This window comes from Limulus polyphemus, unplaced genomic scaffold (genome assembly GCF_000517525.1).
Source record: "Limulus polyphemus unplaced genomic scaffold, Limulus_polyphemus-2.1.2 Scaffold717, whole genome shotgun sequence".
Classification (NCBI taxonomy): domain Eukaryota; kingdom Metazoa; phylum Arthropoda; class Merostomata; order Xiphosura; family Limulidae; genus Limulus; species Limulus polyphemus.
In genome coordinates, this window is record NW_013666327.1 from 236,856 (window position 1) to 249,859 (window position 13,004).

The following is a 13,004-nucleotide window of genomic DNA, read 5'->3' on the forward strand; positions in this document are numbered from 1 at the left end:
TTTTTTTTTTGGGAGGTAGTTAATGAAAGTGTTCAAAACGCAACATTAATTTCTTGACGACCTAATATAAGGACAACAATGGACCTGTTGGTCCATCTATGCCGTCCCATCCACTATACTAAGCTCTAAAATAAAAATACACTCAAATCCAGCCCTTATCACTCAAACCTTCCCTTAAAATCCCTCAAATTAACTGCATCTACCACATATGAAGGCAGCCTATCTCAAACACCAAATACCCTGTTAGAAAAATAAAATTGTATTAGTTGAAGATGGCTTCTACTCTGCCAAAATTTTTATTTTTGTTTCATAGTCTTACTATTCTCACCACTGAGTATGAAAAAAAAAATAATAACGATGTATCAACACTATCAATGCTTTTAACAATGTTAAACACCTCAGTCAGATCCCCCCCCTCTAACTCTTCTTTTTTTCAAGAAAAAATTCACAGATATTTACCTATCCTCGTATAACAACCTCTCCATCCAAGGTATCATTCCAATAGCCCTCCCTCTCTTTAACCCTTTCTGACAGTTTATTGCTCTTTCTAAGGTAAGGATCCCAAGACTGGACACAGTACTTCTCTTTAGACTTGTATTCAATATTTCTGTAGATATAATCAAAAATTTTATTTGCCAGTGACAACAGCACATTGTTTGTGTGGCTTAAGAGACGGATCAACCAGAACACCGATATCCTTCCATAACAATTTTAAAGTTATCTCCATCAATATAATACTTATAATTCAAATTGTGATATCCCACATGGATTATCTTGCATTTATTATAGCTAAAAGCGATTTTCCATTCATTTGCCCAACTCACGAAATAATCTAGGTCCTTTTGTAAAGCAACAGCATCATCCTCGCAGCCAGCAACACACAAAACTTTAATATCATCAGCAAATTTAAATAATCTATTGACCATTCCTTCATCTATGTCATTGACGTAAATAAAGAAGAACAAAGGTCTTAACACTGAGTCCTGAGGTACCATTCTTGTGACATTAATCAAGTTTGACTGAACTCCGTTTATAACAACCCTTTGCTTTCTTCATCCAGTTTTCTATCCAATGAGACAACTTATCTCCCACACCTACAAAGATAACGTTTTAACAAGTCTAATTACACTACAGCTTTTGACTGCCACAAGGTATTCATGAGCATCTAATTGCTGTGATATTTAAGTTCCAAATTGTTTGTACTTGACAGAATTGCTCAGTTCCTCCTTCCTTGTTAGAGGGCAGTATACAATGTTTTTCGCGACATCTCCTGCATTCCCATTTGTGCGCATAGAGAAGCACTAAATAAATTTCCACGAGAATATCATTTGAATTCACTGGCAAAATTAACTTTGTCAAGCGATCATCCTATTTCTCATCTAAGAAAATCTTAATTCCCAAATATAAATACTACGGTAGTAATGTATTACGAATGGCTAAATTCAACCACTCTTGGTTAAGGTGATTATTGTTTTTCATTTGTTTTATCATGGAAAAACAATATGTGAAACATGTTTAAATCTCAAAACTCATATTGATTGATTACCAACCAGAATATAATCAACGTAAACGTATCTTTGAATAGGCCTAATATTTGTCATAAAAATCATGTAAACTTCAGATGCTGTTTTGTTTTATTTTTTGTTTACATTCCTCTAATCTTGTACATTTCGGATTCAAAATTAGAGACGTATCAAAATAACATTTCAGAGGAATCTTTTGTCTTTCACAAGTCACTGCCCAATAGACCTTATGTACAATTTTATAATTCGTCAGTTACGTTTTAGAGAAACTTTTGTCTCTCATCGTGTAGCTCAACTGATTAGTTTTGGTACCGAATGAAAGGCCTCTTAAGCAGTAGCTTGTGGGAGACAAAAGATAGATCTGAAATTATGTTTACTTGTCTCTGATTGTGAAACCAAATTGGACAAGCTAATGTTTTCAGTTATTTATGAACTGTCATCAGATTGAACAAGGGTTTTGTTTCTCATGATAGGGAAAAAAATACATTATTCCAAAGCATGCAAAATATGGAGTTAATTGTTTGAACTTCCTCGTTGTAATAAGTTATGAAGTTCTTGTTATATACGTACATACACGTATTTAATTACAGAAAAATAATTCAACTTGTTATCGAGGTGTAGTATTTGTATGTACACTATATACATATGTCAGTATGCATATGTAGTTGTTTGTAATGCAATGGGAGTTCAAGAAAAAAATGTTTGTAACACTCGCAGAAGTATTGTTTGTTTGTTTAAAGTTAAATACAAAGCTCCACGATGGGCTATCCGTGCTTTGCCCACCACGGGTATCGAAACGCAGTTTCTAGCGTTATAAGTTAGCAGGGGGCTCGTAGAAGTATTTATTGATAAATGAAATCGATAAACTTCGGCTAAATTCATAGATTAAGGAAGACAATAGCTGCAGTTCGCCTGATTTTGATCACAAAATTTAGACATATTGGTCTTTTAATGCTTCGCCAGATTTTGATTTATAAACCGTAGCTTTTAACATAAAATTTGTTTCTTTCTCTGCATTTAATTCAAAGCGCCTACGGCCCAATTACCAAGCAAAATATTATCCACATAGATGTATTTTTGAATACTATATGCCTAATCATAAAGCAGGTACTGAACTTTTATCGACCAAATTGTATATGATTGTTTGTTGTTAAGCGACATGTTGCACAATGGACGCTTAACCAATGCGTTTGTGACATTTTGTCAATGTCAATGTCAATAAGATCAGTATTATTATACTATTATAATAACACAGTATCCATGCTGTGCCCACCACGAGTATCGAAACCCGGGTTTTAGCGACAGACGTCTTCAGACTTCCTGCTGAACCACTTGGGGCATTGTATATGTATCTTTAAATGATTTCTTTACATTTGGTGATACCTCTGTGTTAAGATAAGCTTGCCGCCTTCGAGGCGATATCGTATTTATAATAGCGTTGAGTATTTTATTGGAATAGTACGTAATTACAGTCATATTATAGTGTGTTGTCAATAGTTTTATATTACGAATATCTGAACAGAAAAAATGAACTAAGTGACTGTTGGAAAACGGAGCTCATCATAATCCGTCCGAATGTTAAATCGTAAACACAAATAAAAAAGAGGAACTGGTCCTTAAGCTCATTGTGATAGCCCGATCACAGCTTTATAGTTCGCGTATTGGACTGGGGATCTAGGGGTTTCCCATTTGAGACATAGTCAACAAAGCATGTTTTTCACTTTTAGCTGTGGGTACGTCATTAGAGTGACAGCTAATCTCGCTTTTTCGGTACGAATAGCCCACTCAAGTGGCGGGTGATGTCGACTGGTTGCTTGTATCATTGTTATGGTATGGAAGCCTTTGCTGGCGAAGTGTAATTATAATTAGTCATATTTGACATAAGACATTAATATTAGGCGTATTTTCTTCTTCGTTCCCTTAAGGTTTTTTCCGAGAATAAGAGTGAATAACAGTATTCAAACACGTTATGTCCGCCATATCCATTGCCGACAACGCATTTTGCTCAAAACTAGAACTCCTCAGGCCGCTCGAGATACAAACGTAGTAGTGGTCGGAATGCTATTTATCTATTCCATCTGTTAAAATAACAAATATTGTGGTGTGAATGTCTTTGCTGACGAAACGTAAATATAATAAATTATATTTGTCATAAGACAATGGTGTTAGACTTATTGTTGGCAATGGTTTATGGTGGACGTATTATATAATCTTCTCGGAAAAATAATAAGGGACCAAATGAAGAATTTAGTAAAACAACAAAAAAACTTACTACCTATGGTAAACTTAGGATAGGCTGTGCCTGAACCGTCTGGGTCTCTCACCTGGATCCCGCAGTGGGACAGCGGTAAGTGTACAGACTTACAACGCTAAAATCTGGGGCTTTACTCGGTAGACACAGTAGATAGCCTAGTTTGACTTTGTTCTCAAACGGACTCTGACCTTGTCGTTTAGATCTTTGAGTTACCGTCCAGCAAACAAATAAACAAATTTGAAATAAATAATATTTATTATTTGTGTTTAGAGATTTTACTATTTAGAAGAAACACATTTAAACTTTTTACTATATTACACTGATTCACACTCAGACATCAAGTCCAAAATCAGAGCAAGCACTTTTGCATCTTAAATAGTTCGATATTCTATGTTTTTTATATAAAAGAAATGTTTAGTCTGAGACTATCTAATATAACATACTTATTAGACAAACCTGCACATTGTTGCTTTTGAAGAGTTAAAGTGGCATTGTGCGTTTTCGTTTAATTGGCAAGTATATTGTGATTGCTCATAGATTTATATTTCTAATAATTAGCAAATGTATCGTGATTACTTGTGGATTTACGTTTCTGTGAATGGGTAAGTATAATGTGATTACTCGTGGATTTACGTTTCTGTGAATGGGTAAGTCTAATGTGATTACTCGTGGATTTACGTTTCTATGAATGGGTAAGTCTAATGTGATTACTCGTGGATTTACGTTTCTGTGAATGGGTAAGTATAATGTGATTACTCGTGGATTTACGTTTCTATGAATGGGTAAGTCTAATGTGATTACTCGTGGATTTACGTTTCTGTGAATGGGTAAGTATAATGTGATTACTTGTGGATTTACGTTTCTATGAATGGGTAAGTATAATGTGATTATTCGTGGATTTTCGTTTCTATGATTTGGTGCACGGTGATCACGCGTTGATTTTCGTTTGTAAAAGTTAGCAAAATGTATTGTGATTACTCCCGAATATGCTTTTCTATGAATTCGTGCACAGTGATTATTCGTTGATTTTAATTTCTATAAATTGGTAAGTATATTGTGATTACTATGAATTGACAAGTAGACTGTGATTACTAGGAATTAGTAAGTGTAGTATTATTACTCCTGGATTTTCGTTTATATTACTTTATATATTGTGATTACTGTCAATTGGTGAGTGGACTGTGATTACACGTGGATTTTCGTTTTTATGAACCAGTTCTTGCAGGACGTGATTCAGGTAATTATTCTATCGAGATGTGAATTTCGTGGAATATCAGTGAGATGTGCCTGATCAAGATTGAAACTAAATTAAGATGGTGCTATGTATATTTTTCCAATGTATAACTTAACATAGCTTTTTAAGACTGTTGACAAAGATCCGTAATACAAGGAAATTTACGTGTTTTTTTTTTGTTGTTGTTGTTTGTTTGTTTGTTTGTTTTGGTTTTGGTTTTTGTATTTTTGTGTTCCGCACTCCGTGTTTCGTGAGTTGAAGAAATCTTTGAAGATTCTTCCAATTTCGCTTGTATGTTAATAAAAGCTTTAAGCTATAATTATAGTTATAGTATTTTGGCACTTGTGTGTAAAGTTAAAATCATAAATAATATTCAACGTTAAACTGGTACGCAGTTAAAAACATTTTATTTAGGCTTATCTATGGCCTTCAAAAAGTTGACGACTCTACATGTTAGCTTTACGTTATAGTAATAATTGTTGTCTTCAAAGTATTGCTGTGAGTAATAAAATATAATCAACGACTGGCTGTTTAGGACAGTATTTTGCTTCAAGGCAATCAAGATCCATTAAAAATAACGGAAAAACGTACGTGTAATTTTTTGGAAGAACATTCATGATTTAATTACATTAAATAATCAGTGAAATTATTGTAAACATTTATCAATAATTCATCTTCATTATTTAAGCTTATCGTACTCCAGGAGTATGGTGACTCTTGAACATTTTGAAACTTCTACATTTTTGACTAATTACACAGGCCTGCGATGGTTTTATTTACTTGAAATTTTTACATGTTCAATAGTAATTTTTGTACGCTGAATCCGAAAATGGTATTTTCTGTATCACGTATAGATTTTTCATAAAATGTCTTAACGCAATACATGAAATTTTGAGACTAAAAGACGTAGATTTCACAAAAAAAAAATCAGGATGCATATTCGTTTGGCATCAGTGTTCTTCCCTTTTCTTCAGTTTGTTTGTATTTTTGTTAACAAACATAATAATAAAAATATTCATTGTTGTAAACGAAATAATAATTTGATCTAAATAAGTCTTTTTTTTAAATTCAGATTTCTAAAAAAAAAACCTTACGTGATAGAAAAAAATAATATTATTTACGAAATCTGCGTAGGTGAATTGTGGAAAATCCGTTATTAAAACCAAAAACAACTTTTATGAAGTTTAAATTCACAGGCTTGTGTTACAAATACATGCAAATGTTCTTAGATAATGTTAAGTACGTTGGTTTTTAATGTGTCACTAATATATGCAACGTCCTTATGGAATGTTACGTACTTACTAGTTGCATGTGTCTGAATCTGATTTCTTTTCAGAGTCGATGTTTTCCATCAGTAAAGTACGAATTTGTTAGTATATTGCTGCCACTCGTTGATTTCTTGGTGCAGTAAACGAGTATTTTTGTGATTATTTAATCGTGTTTTGTTTGTTTCAGAAAATGGCTCCCAAGACACCAGAAGCAGTGACGAGTACAGTACCTACTTCAAAAGAAAAGGTACAACCAGAAAACCTACCCCTGGTTTGGACAAATATTACCATCTTCATCTTCTTGCACGCCACAGCTATAGTGGGGTTATATTATGCTGTGACGCAACCCACATGGCAGGGGTGGGTACTTGGTAAGTGAAATAATAGAATGGGTAACAAACTACTAAACAATAAAATATATACGTGAATATAATGTTTAGTTTAACGAAACTCGAGAAAATGGTTTTCACTACTGATATTGCTCGCTTTCAAATATTTTTGTTATAGTCCATGGCTTTGACTTACGTTCATTTTGTGTTCACATTTACCAAAGAACAGCTATTTTTCGACCATGTATCATATTTTTACCCATAGTTCAAGTTTCAAACGACAGAATTGATTAACTTTTATTCTATATACGTACCGTGAATTAACAATATTAATATGGAATTGTAAGCGTATTTGCTGCCATCTCTTGGTAACTGTAGAAATATATTTCACCAAATTAGAAGAGTGTTAATCCAGCTCGATGGTCCTACCATCTTTTGACAAAATAAGTGTTCGTATACTTGTAATTTCGTTTATATGACGTGAAATTTATACTCTAAATACTATTAATGCATTTACTTTGTACTGTTATTTGTTTTACGACATTTTTAGTCTGATGTATATAAGTAATTTGGAATGACTTAGAAAAATGATTGTTTAAAATACAAAATAATTCATTTGATCATTAATTAAGCGTAAACTTTGCTTTCATTGTTGTAAACATAATTTATTTTATTTTTCAAGGTAACGATTATAAGTAATTACATGTTGTGCAGGAAACAGAACAATAAAATGTCATTTCTCAGAAAATCATAGACTTAAAACTATATGTTAATCTAAGAAAGAAAACAATTGAATTTATCTTGTTTTAGGGGTCGTTTCCTCCTTTTGCTCTGGTCTTGGAACAACCGCTGGTGCTCATAGACTCTGGTCTCATCGGGCTTACAAAGCAAAACTTCCACTTCGAATTCTTCTAATGCTATTTAACTCCTTAGCTTGTCAGGTATGGTAACAAGTAAGGAAATGTTATCACTTACGATATCATAGCTAATGTGTTGTCATACATGGTAACCATTGGAATATAAATAACTGTGGGAGTAATATGAAAATTATTTATCAATAACTTCTTGTCAAAGCGAGCTAACTCATAGATAAAAATCAAAAATAATGTAATAAGAAATGCAATGATTCATGAGTTGAGTATCTTCGATATTTTCGGTCGTAATCCTAATAATATCTTATGAGGTTTGGACAGCTTAGGAGATTTAGGTTCGTTGCAAATCTGTATATAAAGTAAATAATACAAAATAATATTTATAAATGTAATATATATATAGGCATATACACGTACGTAACTTTTTCAGCAGAACCCCCTATTTTGTGATGTAAAAAAAAAAAATATGCTTATATAGTTATAGCGCAGCTGCTTATGGTATTTAACGCTTTGGATGTTTGTGGATTTTATGTGACTAGCCATGCAATTGTTTAAGCTATATTTCGTGCAAAATTGCTTCTAGATTTAATCTCACAGCACCTTTTTTTTACAAATTTTCTCAGGAAATGCCTGAGACCTCCGTAGCATTAGCATGATCTAATAAATTAGAACCCCCCCTTTCAAACATTCTGCATACGAGCCTGATATATTACATATTACAATCAACGCTATTAATTAAATTAACTTTCAAGAAAGAATGGAATATAACTTTACCTACAAGACACATATAAACTACTTGTTTGCGTCATGTACCTGCCACTAATTCTCTGTCTCTATAAAAGCGTGACAGCAGTATACACGAAACTATATCATTTCCCTTAACACAGACAGGCTATCATCGATGGTAATTATGCCAATCATAGAGTAATTACTGTTAAAGTTTTGTTATGCAAGATTACCAAGGTGAAATTAGTGTGAGCTATGGTATTTAATTCTGCATATATTTTTACATTATTAAAAACTAGCGAAACTACCTGGCTTCGCTCGGGTTATTAGGTTAATATATTCTAGATTACTATGTCAGTGTGCGTATTCTGAACTATTTTAGCATCCCGCAGGTGGACATAGTCGTCAACTCGGAGCTTCGTTTGGTTTATGCGAATGAATCGCAGGCTTTCTGTTTTAATTTTGGCATACATTACGATTTTCCCCTTTAGTGACGGGGGTGCAAGGGGGCTGTGAAACATTGTAAATGTAGTAAATTATTTTATGATTTAAATAAATTAATAAATAAGTCTGAAGTAAAGACATAGTGTGAGATAACCTAGCCTAGAGCCAAGTGCATAAAATTTATCATGAAAGTAAAAATATCGATCCAATTTTAATCTTAAATTGTTTCTGAATTAAAGTATTTTCTCTTATATCACCAACGTTTTTGATTAAAAACAAACCACTTTAATCAACGGAGACTCTAAATTAAGAAATCAACAAATATTTTTCCAGTTTTGTTGTTTATACAATTAATTTTATACTTTCAGTACATAGACTAACAACAATATCAGGTTATACTTTTGTAGCTAAGCAACATGACATAAAGCCATTGTTGAAACGCATTCTTGCCAAAACGCACTGGCTTTTCCATATATTAGAAGTAGTTAATTTAACTGATATACTACAGGGTATGCTATGGGGTGGTAGTACTTGCCTCGTCCTTTTTGACGAGCTACACGTTTATAATAAAAGAGCGTGTCTGTCTGGCTGTGATTTTTATTTGCAATATAAGGAACCACTTCTTTTCTATGTGGTTTCTCGCTAATTTTCCTTGTTAAAAAGACGCGCATGAGCGCATTCACATAGATAAGTAATAATACCCAGGTGCAAACCCTCAGGGTCCACTCAGTATGGGTGCAAATTTTCAGGTTTCTAGGTTCTTTCTTCTTGGAGCTATGGCGATTACATACACACACAGACACGCCCCTTTTATTATTATAGATAAACTAAAATAAATTGTTACAGAAAATACAAAAGAAGAGCAAATAATTTCAGTAATTACTAGTATTTTGTATTTACTTTAAACACCTTGTTTTAAGCTACCATAAGTTTATCAATGTATGATTGTAGATATTTTTCCAAGCGTTTATTATTACTCCCCACGATTCAACCAAGTGATTTGGATGCCATTTGATACTTTTAGTTTCTATTTAAGCCTTTACAGGCTTAAAAATATTCATATCGGAACTTTGTGGAGGCCAAGCCATGGTTGTGAATGTTCTTTTGAATGTTTCATTACATTTGCTGCATGCTTGGGTTCATTTTTTTGCTCTAAGGTGAAACCCTGTCTAACAAACATTGTTCCCGAGGAACTGGTATTACAGATAATAATATGTTTGTACCTGTCAGCAGTCTGGGTACCATAAGTTCTGTTTAGCCATCAATCACCAATGACTGAGACGTAGAGCACACTTGTAACATATTTCATTCTGACCGTGATATCGGGTTCCCCTTTGCCATAGAACAAAATAGCATTGAATGTTTCTAAACATTTTGAAATTGGATTAACTTATAAACAACACTTTTCTTCAGTTTTGATTATCCTCTAGTTTGAAGTCTGATGCCAATTTCAGCCTTTTGGTTTGGTTATCTGTACTAAGCAATGTTTTCTGAGCAGCTTCACTTCCACTGACGTCGCTTTATGCTAATATATATTGTATCTTACCGTTCTGGAGGCAACACGTACATTTGTACTTATATTTAAATCAAAGGAGAGATCTGTACTGAACTGTCTTTTCTCATGTTAAGAACATTTTCTGAGTTATTTAACATCCCGTTTGAAGGATTTGGCCTTTCTACCTCGACTGCTTGCTAGTTTCACATACCCCTTTCAAGTGTTCCCAAACAACTCCTGCTAAAACATAAACTTTCACCCCGGTTTGTTGCGTGTAGTATCCTTCACCAACACAATTCTAAGATTGCAGTTCTGATAAGGGAGCCACGAGTGCATACACCATACTAGTGCCCGGAATAGTATGACTAACTGTATTTTTTACATGGATTATATTTGATGTAGCCCTGTCTGATTAGCCAATCTCAGTGTAAACTTTCAATACGTGACTTTGCGTTGGTACAGTTATTTTTCATATAGCAGAGGGGAAACAATCCCATAATATAAGCATTTTATTCTCATTTTCATTTTTTTTCGCTGTTTCCATAATTATTTCCAAGACTGTTTCTGTTCCTAGATCAAGTAAACTCTCTTTATATATGTATATATATATATATATATATATATATTTATTTATAATCTGTGTATGTATCTAACATTAACATCACGATTAAATATTCACATAGAACGATATTTATGAATGGTCACGTGACCACCGGGTTCACCACAAGTTCTCGGAAACCACCGGTGATCCCCACGACATTAATCGAGGATTCTTCTTCGCTCACATGGGATGGCTGATGAAGAAGAAACACCCTGATGTGATCACAAAGGGAAAGACGGTTGACTGCAGCGATCTGCTTGAGGATCCTGTCATACGCTTTCAACGAAGGTAAGTTTTGCACATGAAAACTATACTACACCTGCACGTTCAACATCTTCAAAACTTCAACTTCTGGTTTTTTTATCGACTCAGTTGTATACCTCCATTTTTATTATTATTATTTTCTTTTTTTTGCAAATTTCATATACCAAGTTCTGATTGGCACATCTCCTTGAGATGTAGTATGACTCTGTTTCTATGAATTTTGTCATAACGTTTCTTCTCCAGGATTAATTCAATTCGTGTCTTTTTGTTGAACTTCCGTTTCAATTAACTCACAGCTGGAGTATCAGTAATTCTATGTAATGGAGTCGTTACTAAGTGGTACCGTTTCCTTCTCGACCTTTCAGTTAAAAACTATTTCAAGCTCCCAAAGATGTGATTTTGATGTACAGTACCTAAACTAAATGTGTAGTGTATAAATATAGCAACGTAATTAAGTTCGTTAAGTACAGTATTTGGATAGGAGATGTTATTAGGCATGTTAAAAGTAGCTAAGTAACGACGAATAACTTAAATAAAATACTGAAATTAAACAAAAATTCTGAAATTGAAGAAGTAGAAAAGGATAGCACACACACTTTTAATGTAATTCACAACTGATAAATTGTAGAAAGTTTGTTATTTTTTACTCGTCATTTTGGCACTAGATAACTTTATATTCAAGTTCACACACTTCTAATAAACGTTTTTTAATGAACAGGTTCTACGTACCCCTAGCCTTTTTTTGTGGTTTCTTTATACCCACTTTCATCCCCGTGTATTTCTGGAATGAGAGAATATGGTTCGCCTTCATAACTAATGGTATTCTCCGCTACGTCGTAACACTTCATTTCACGTGGCTCATCAACAGTGCTGCCCACTGGCGAGGAAACAAGCCTTATAATCGTTTCATGACCGCAGTTGAAAACATTTACGTGACGTGGTGGGCTCTAGGAGAAGGGTTCCATAATTATCACCACACCTTTCCTCATGATTACGCCACCAGCGAGTATGGCTGGAATCGTAATTTCACTTGCATGTTCATCGACTTTATGGCTATCCTTGGACAGGCTTACGATCTAAAAAGTGTACCGAAAGAAGTTGTGGAAAAAACAAAACTAAAAACTGGTGATGGAACAACGACATTCGGGCCATCTGTTGAAGAGCTTCAGAAAATGAAACAGCACTAGTGAATTGTGCCAGGAACATCTAATATTATTATGTAATTCATTTTTGTAAGCAGCAGAAAGGATAAAAAAATAAGTAAATGTTAATATTTATACAATAATGATATTTACAATGTTATGACACAGCTGTAACAACATACTATGATAAAATACTCGTTCATTATTTTTTTATAACTTGGAATCTAGAAGATTATTGTGATGATGATGTTAAACAACCAGCTTAAAGGCGAACCTGTCATCATCTTGTAGAATATTAAATCTCCACATTTACGATCAGTGAGCTGTTAGCACTAAAAGTGACTGAGGGTAAAGGAATTAATCCTTGAAAGGCTGTGTCCCAGTTTTGGAGGAGTGGTTTTCAGTTTGTTTGTTTTGTATTTTTATTGCTTAGTCTATTAACGTTAACAGGAATTGTACCTGTGATAAATAACATTATCTGCAAACAACCATGTCCAAAAAAAAATGAGTTGTTATTAAAGAATAAAATTTGAATACGAAACAATTTCCTCAGAAAATTGACAAATTTTTCTGGATGTTTAAACACGTCTCACACATAAAATTCACCCAGCTATACAAAATGAATATGGTAGGGAAGCAAAAGGTTCTCTTTCTTCTCTTAGCTTACTGTTCCTCGTAAGCTCCGGTGTTTACTAGTTGAATAAAACTCATTATTTCTGGTTCTCGCTCTAATAGAAACTGTGTTCTAATTTTAAGTATAAACTAGGTTCAAACGTTTTAATTGGGTTTTTTTTTCACTCGCCATACAAAAGCGATAGTAAAGTTTCAATCATTAGTATAATTGAAATCGTA

General features: G+C 33.6%; 1 protein-coding gene across 2 annotated transcripts in view; it reads left to right on the plus strand.

The window, feature by feature from the left end:
* The window catches only part of LOC106460145 (acyl-CoA desaturase-like), a 23,604-nt gene extending 10,967 nt beyond the window's left edge, over positions 1-12,637 (plus strand). For both annotated transcript variants that reach the window (XM_013919829.2, XM_013919828.2), the window contains exons 2-5: positions 6,467-6,650; positions 7,419-7,549; positions 10,829-11,034; positions 11,729-12,637. In XM_013919829.2, the coding sequence (XP_013775283.1) occupies positions 6,470-6,650; positions 7,419-7,549; positions 10,829-11,034; positions 11,729-12,197 (987 nt within the window). In that variant the 5' untranslated portion in view covers positions 6,467-6,469 and the 3' untranslated portion in view covers positions 12,198-12,637. The remainder of the gene's footprint in view (positions 1-6,466; positions 6,651-7,418; positions 7,550-10,828; positions 11,035-11,728) is intronic.
* The last annotated feature ends 367 nt before the right edge of the window (positions 12,638-13,004 follow it).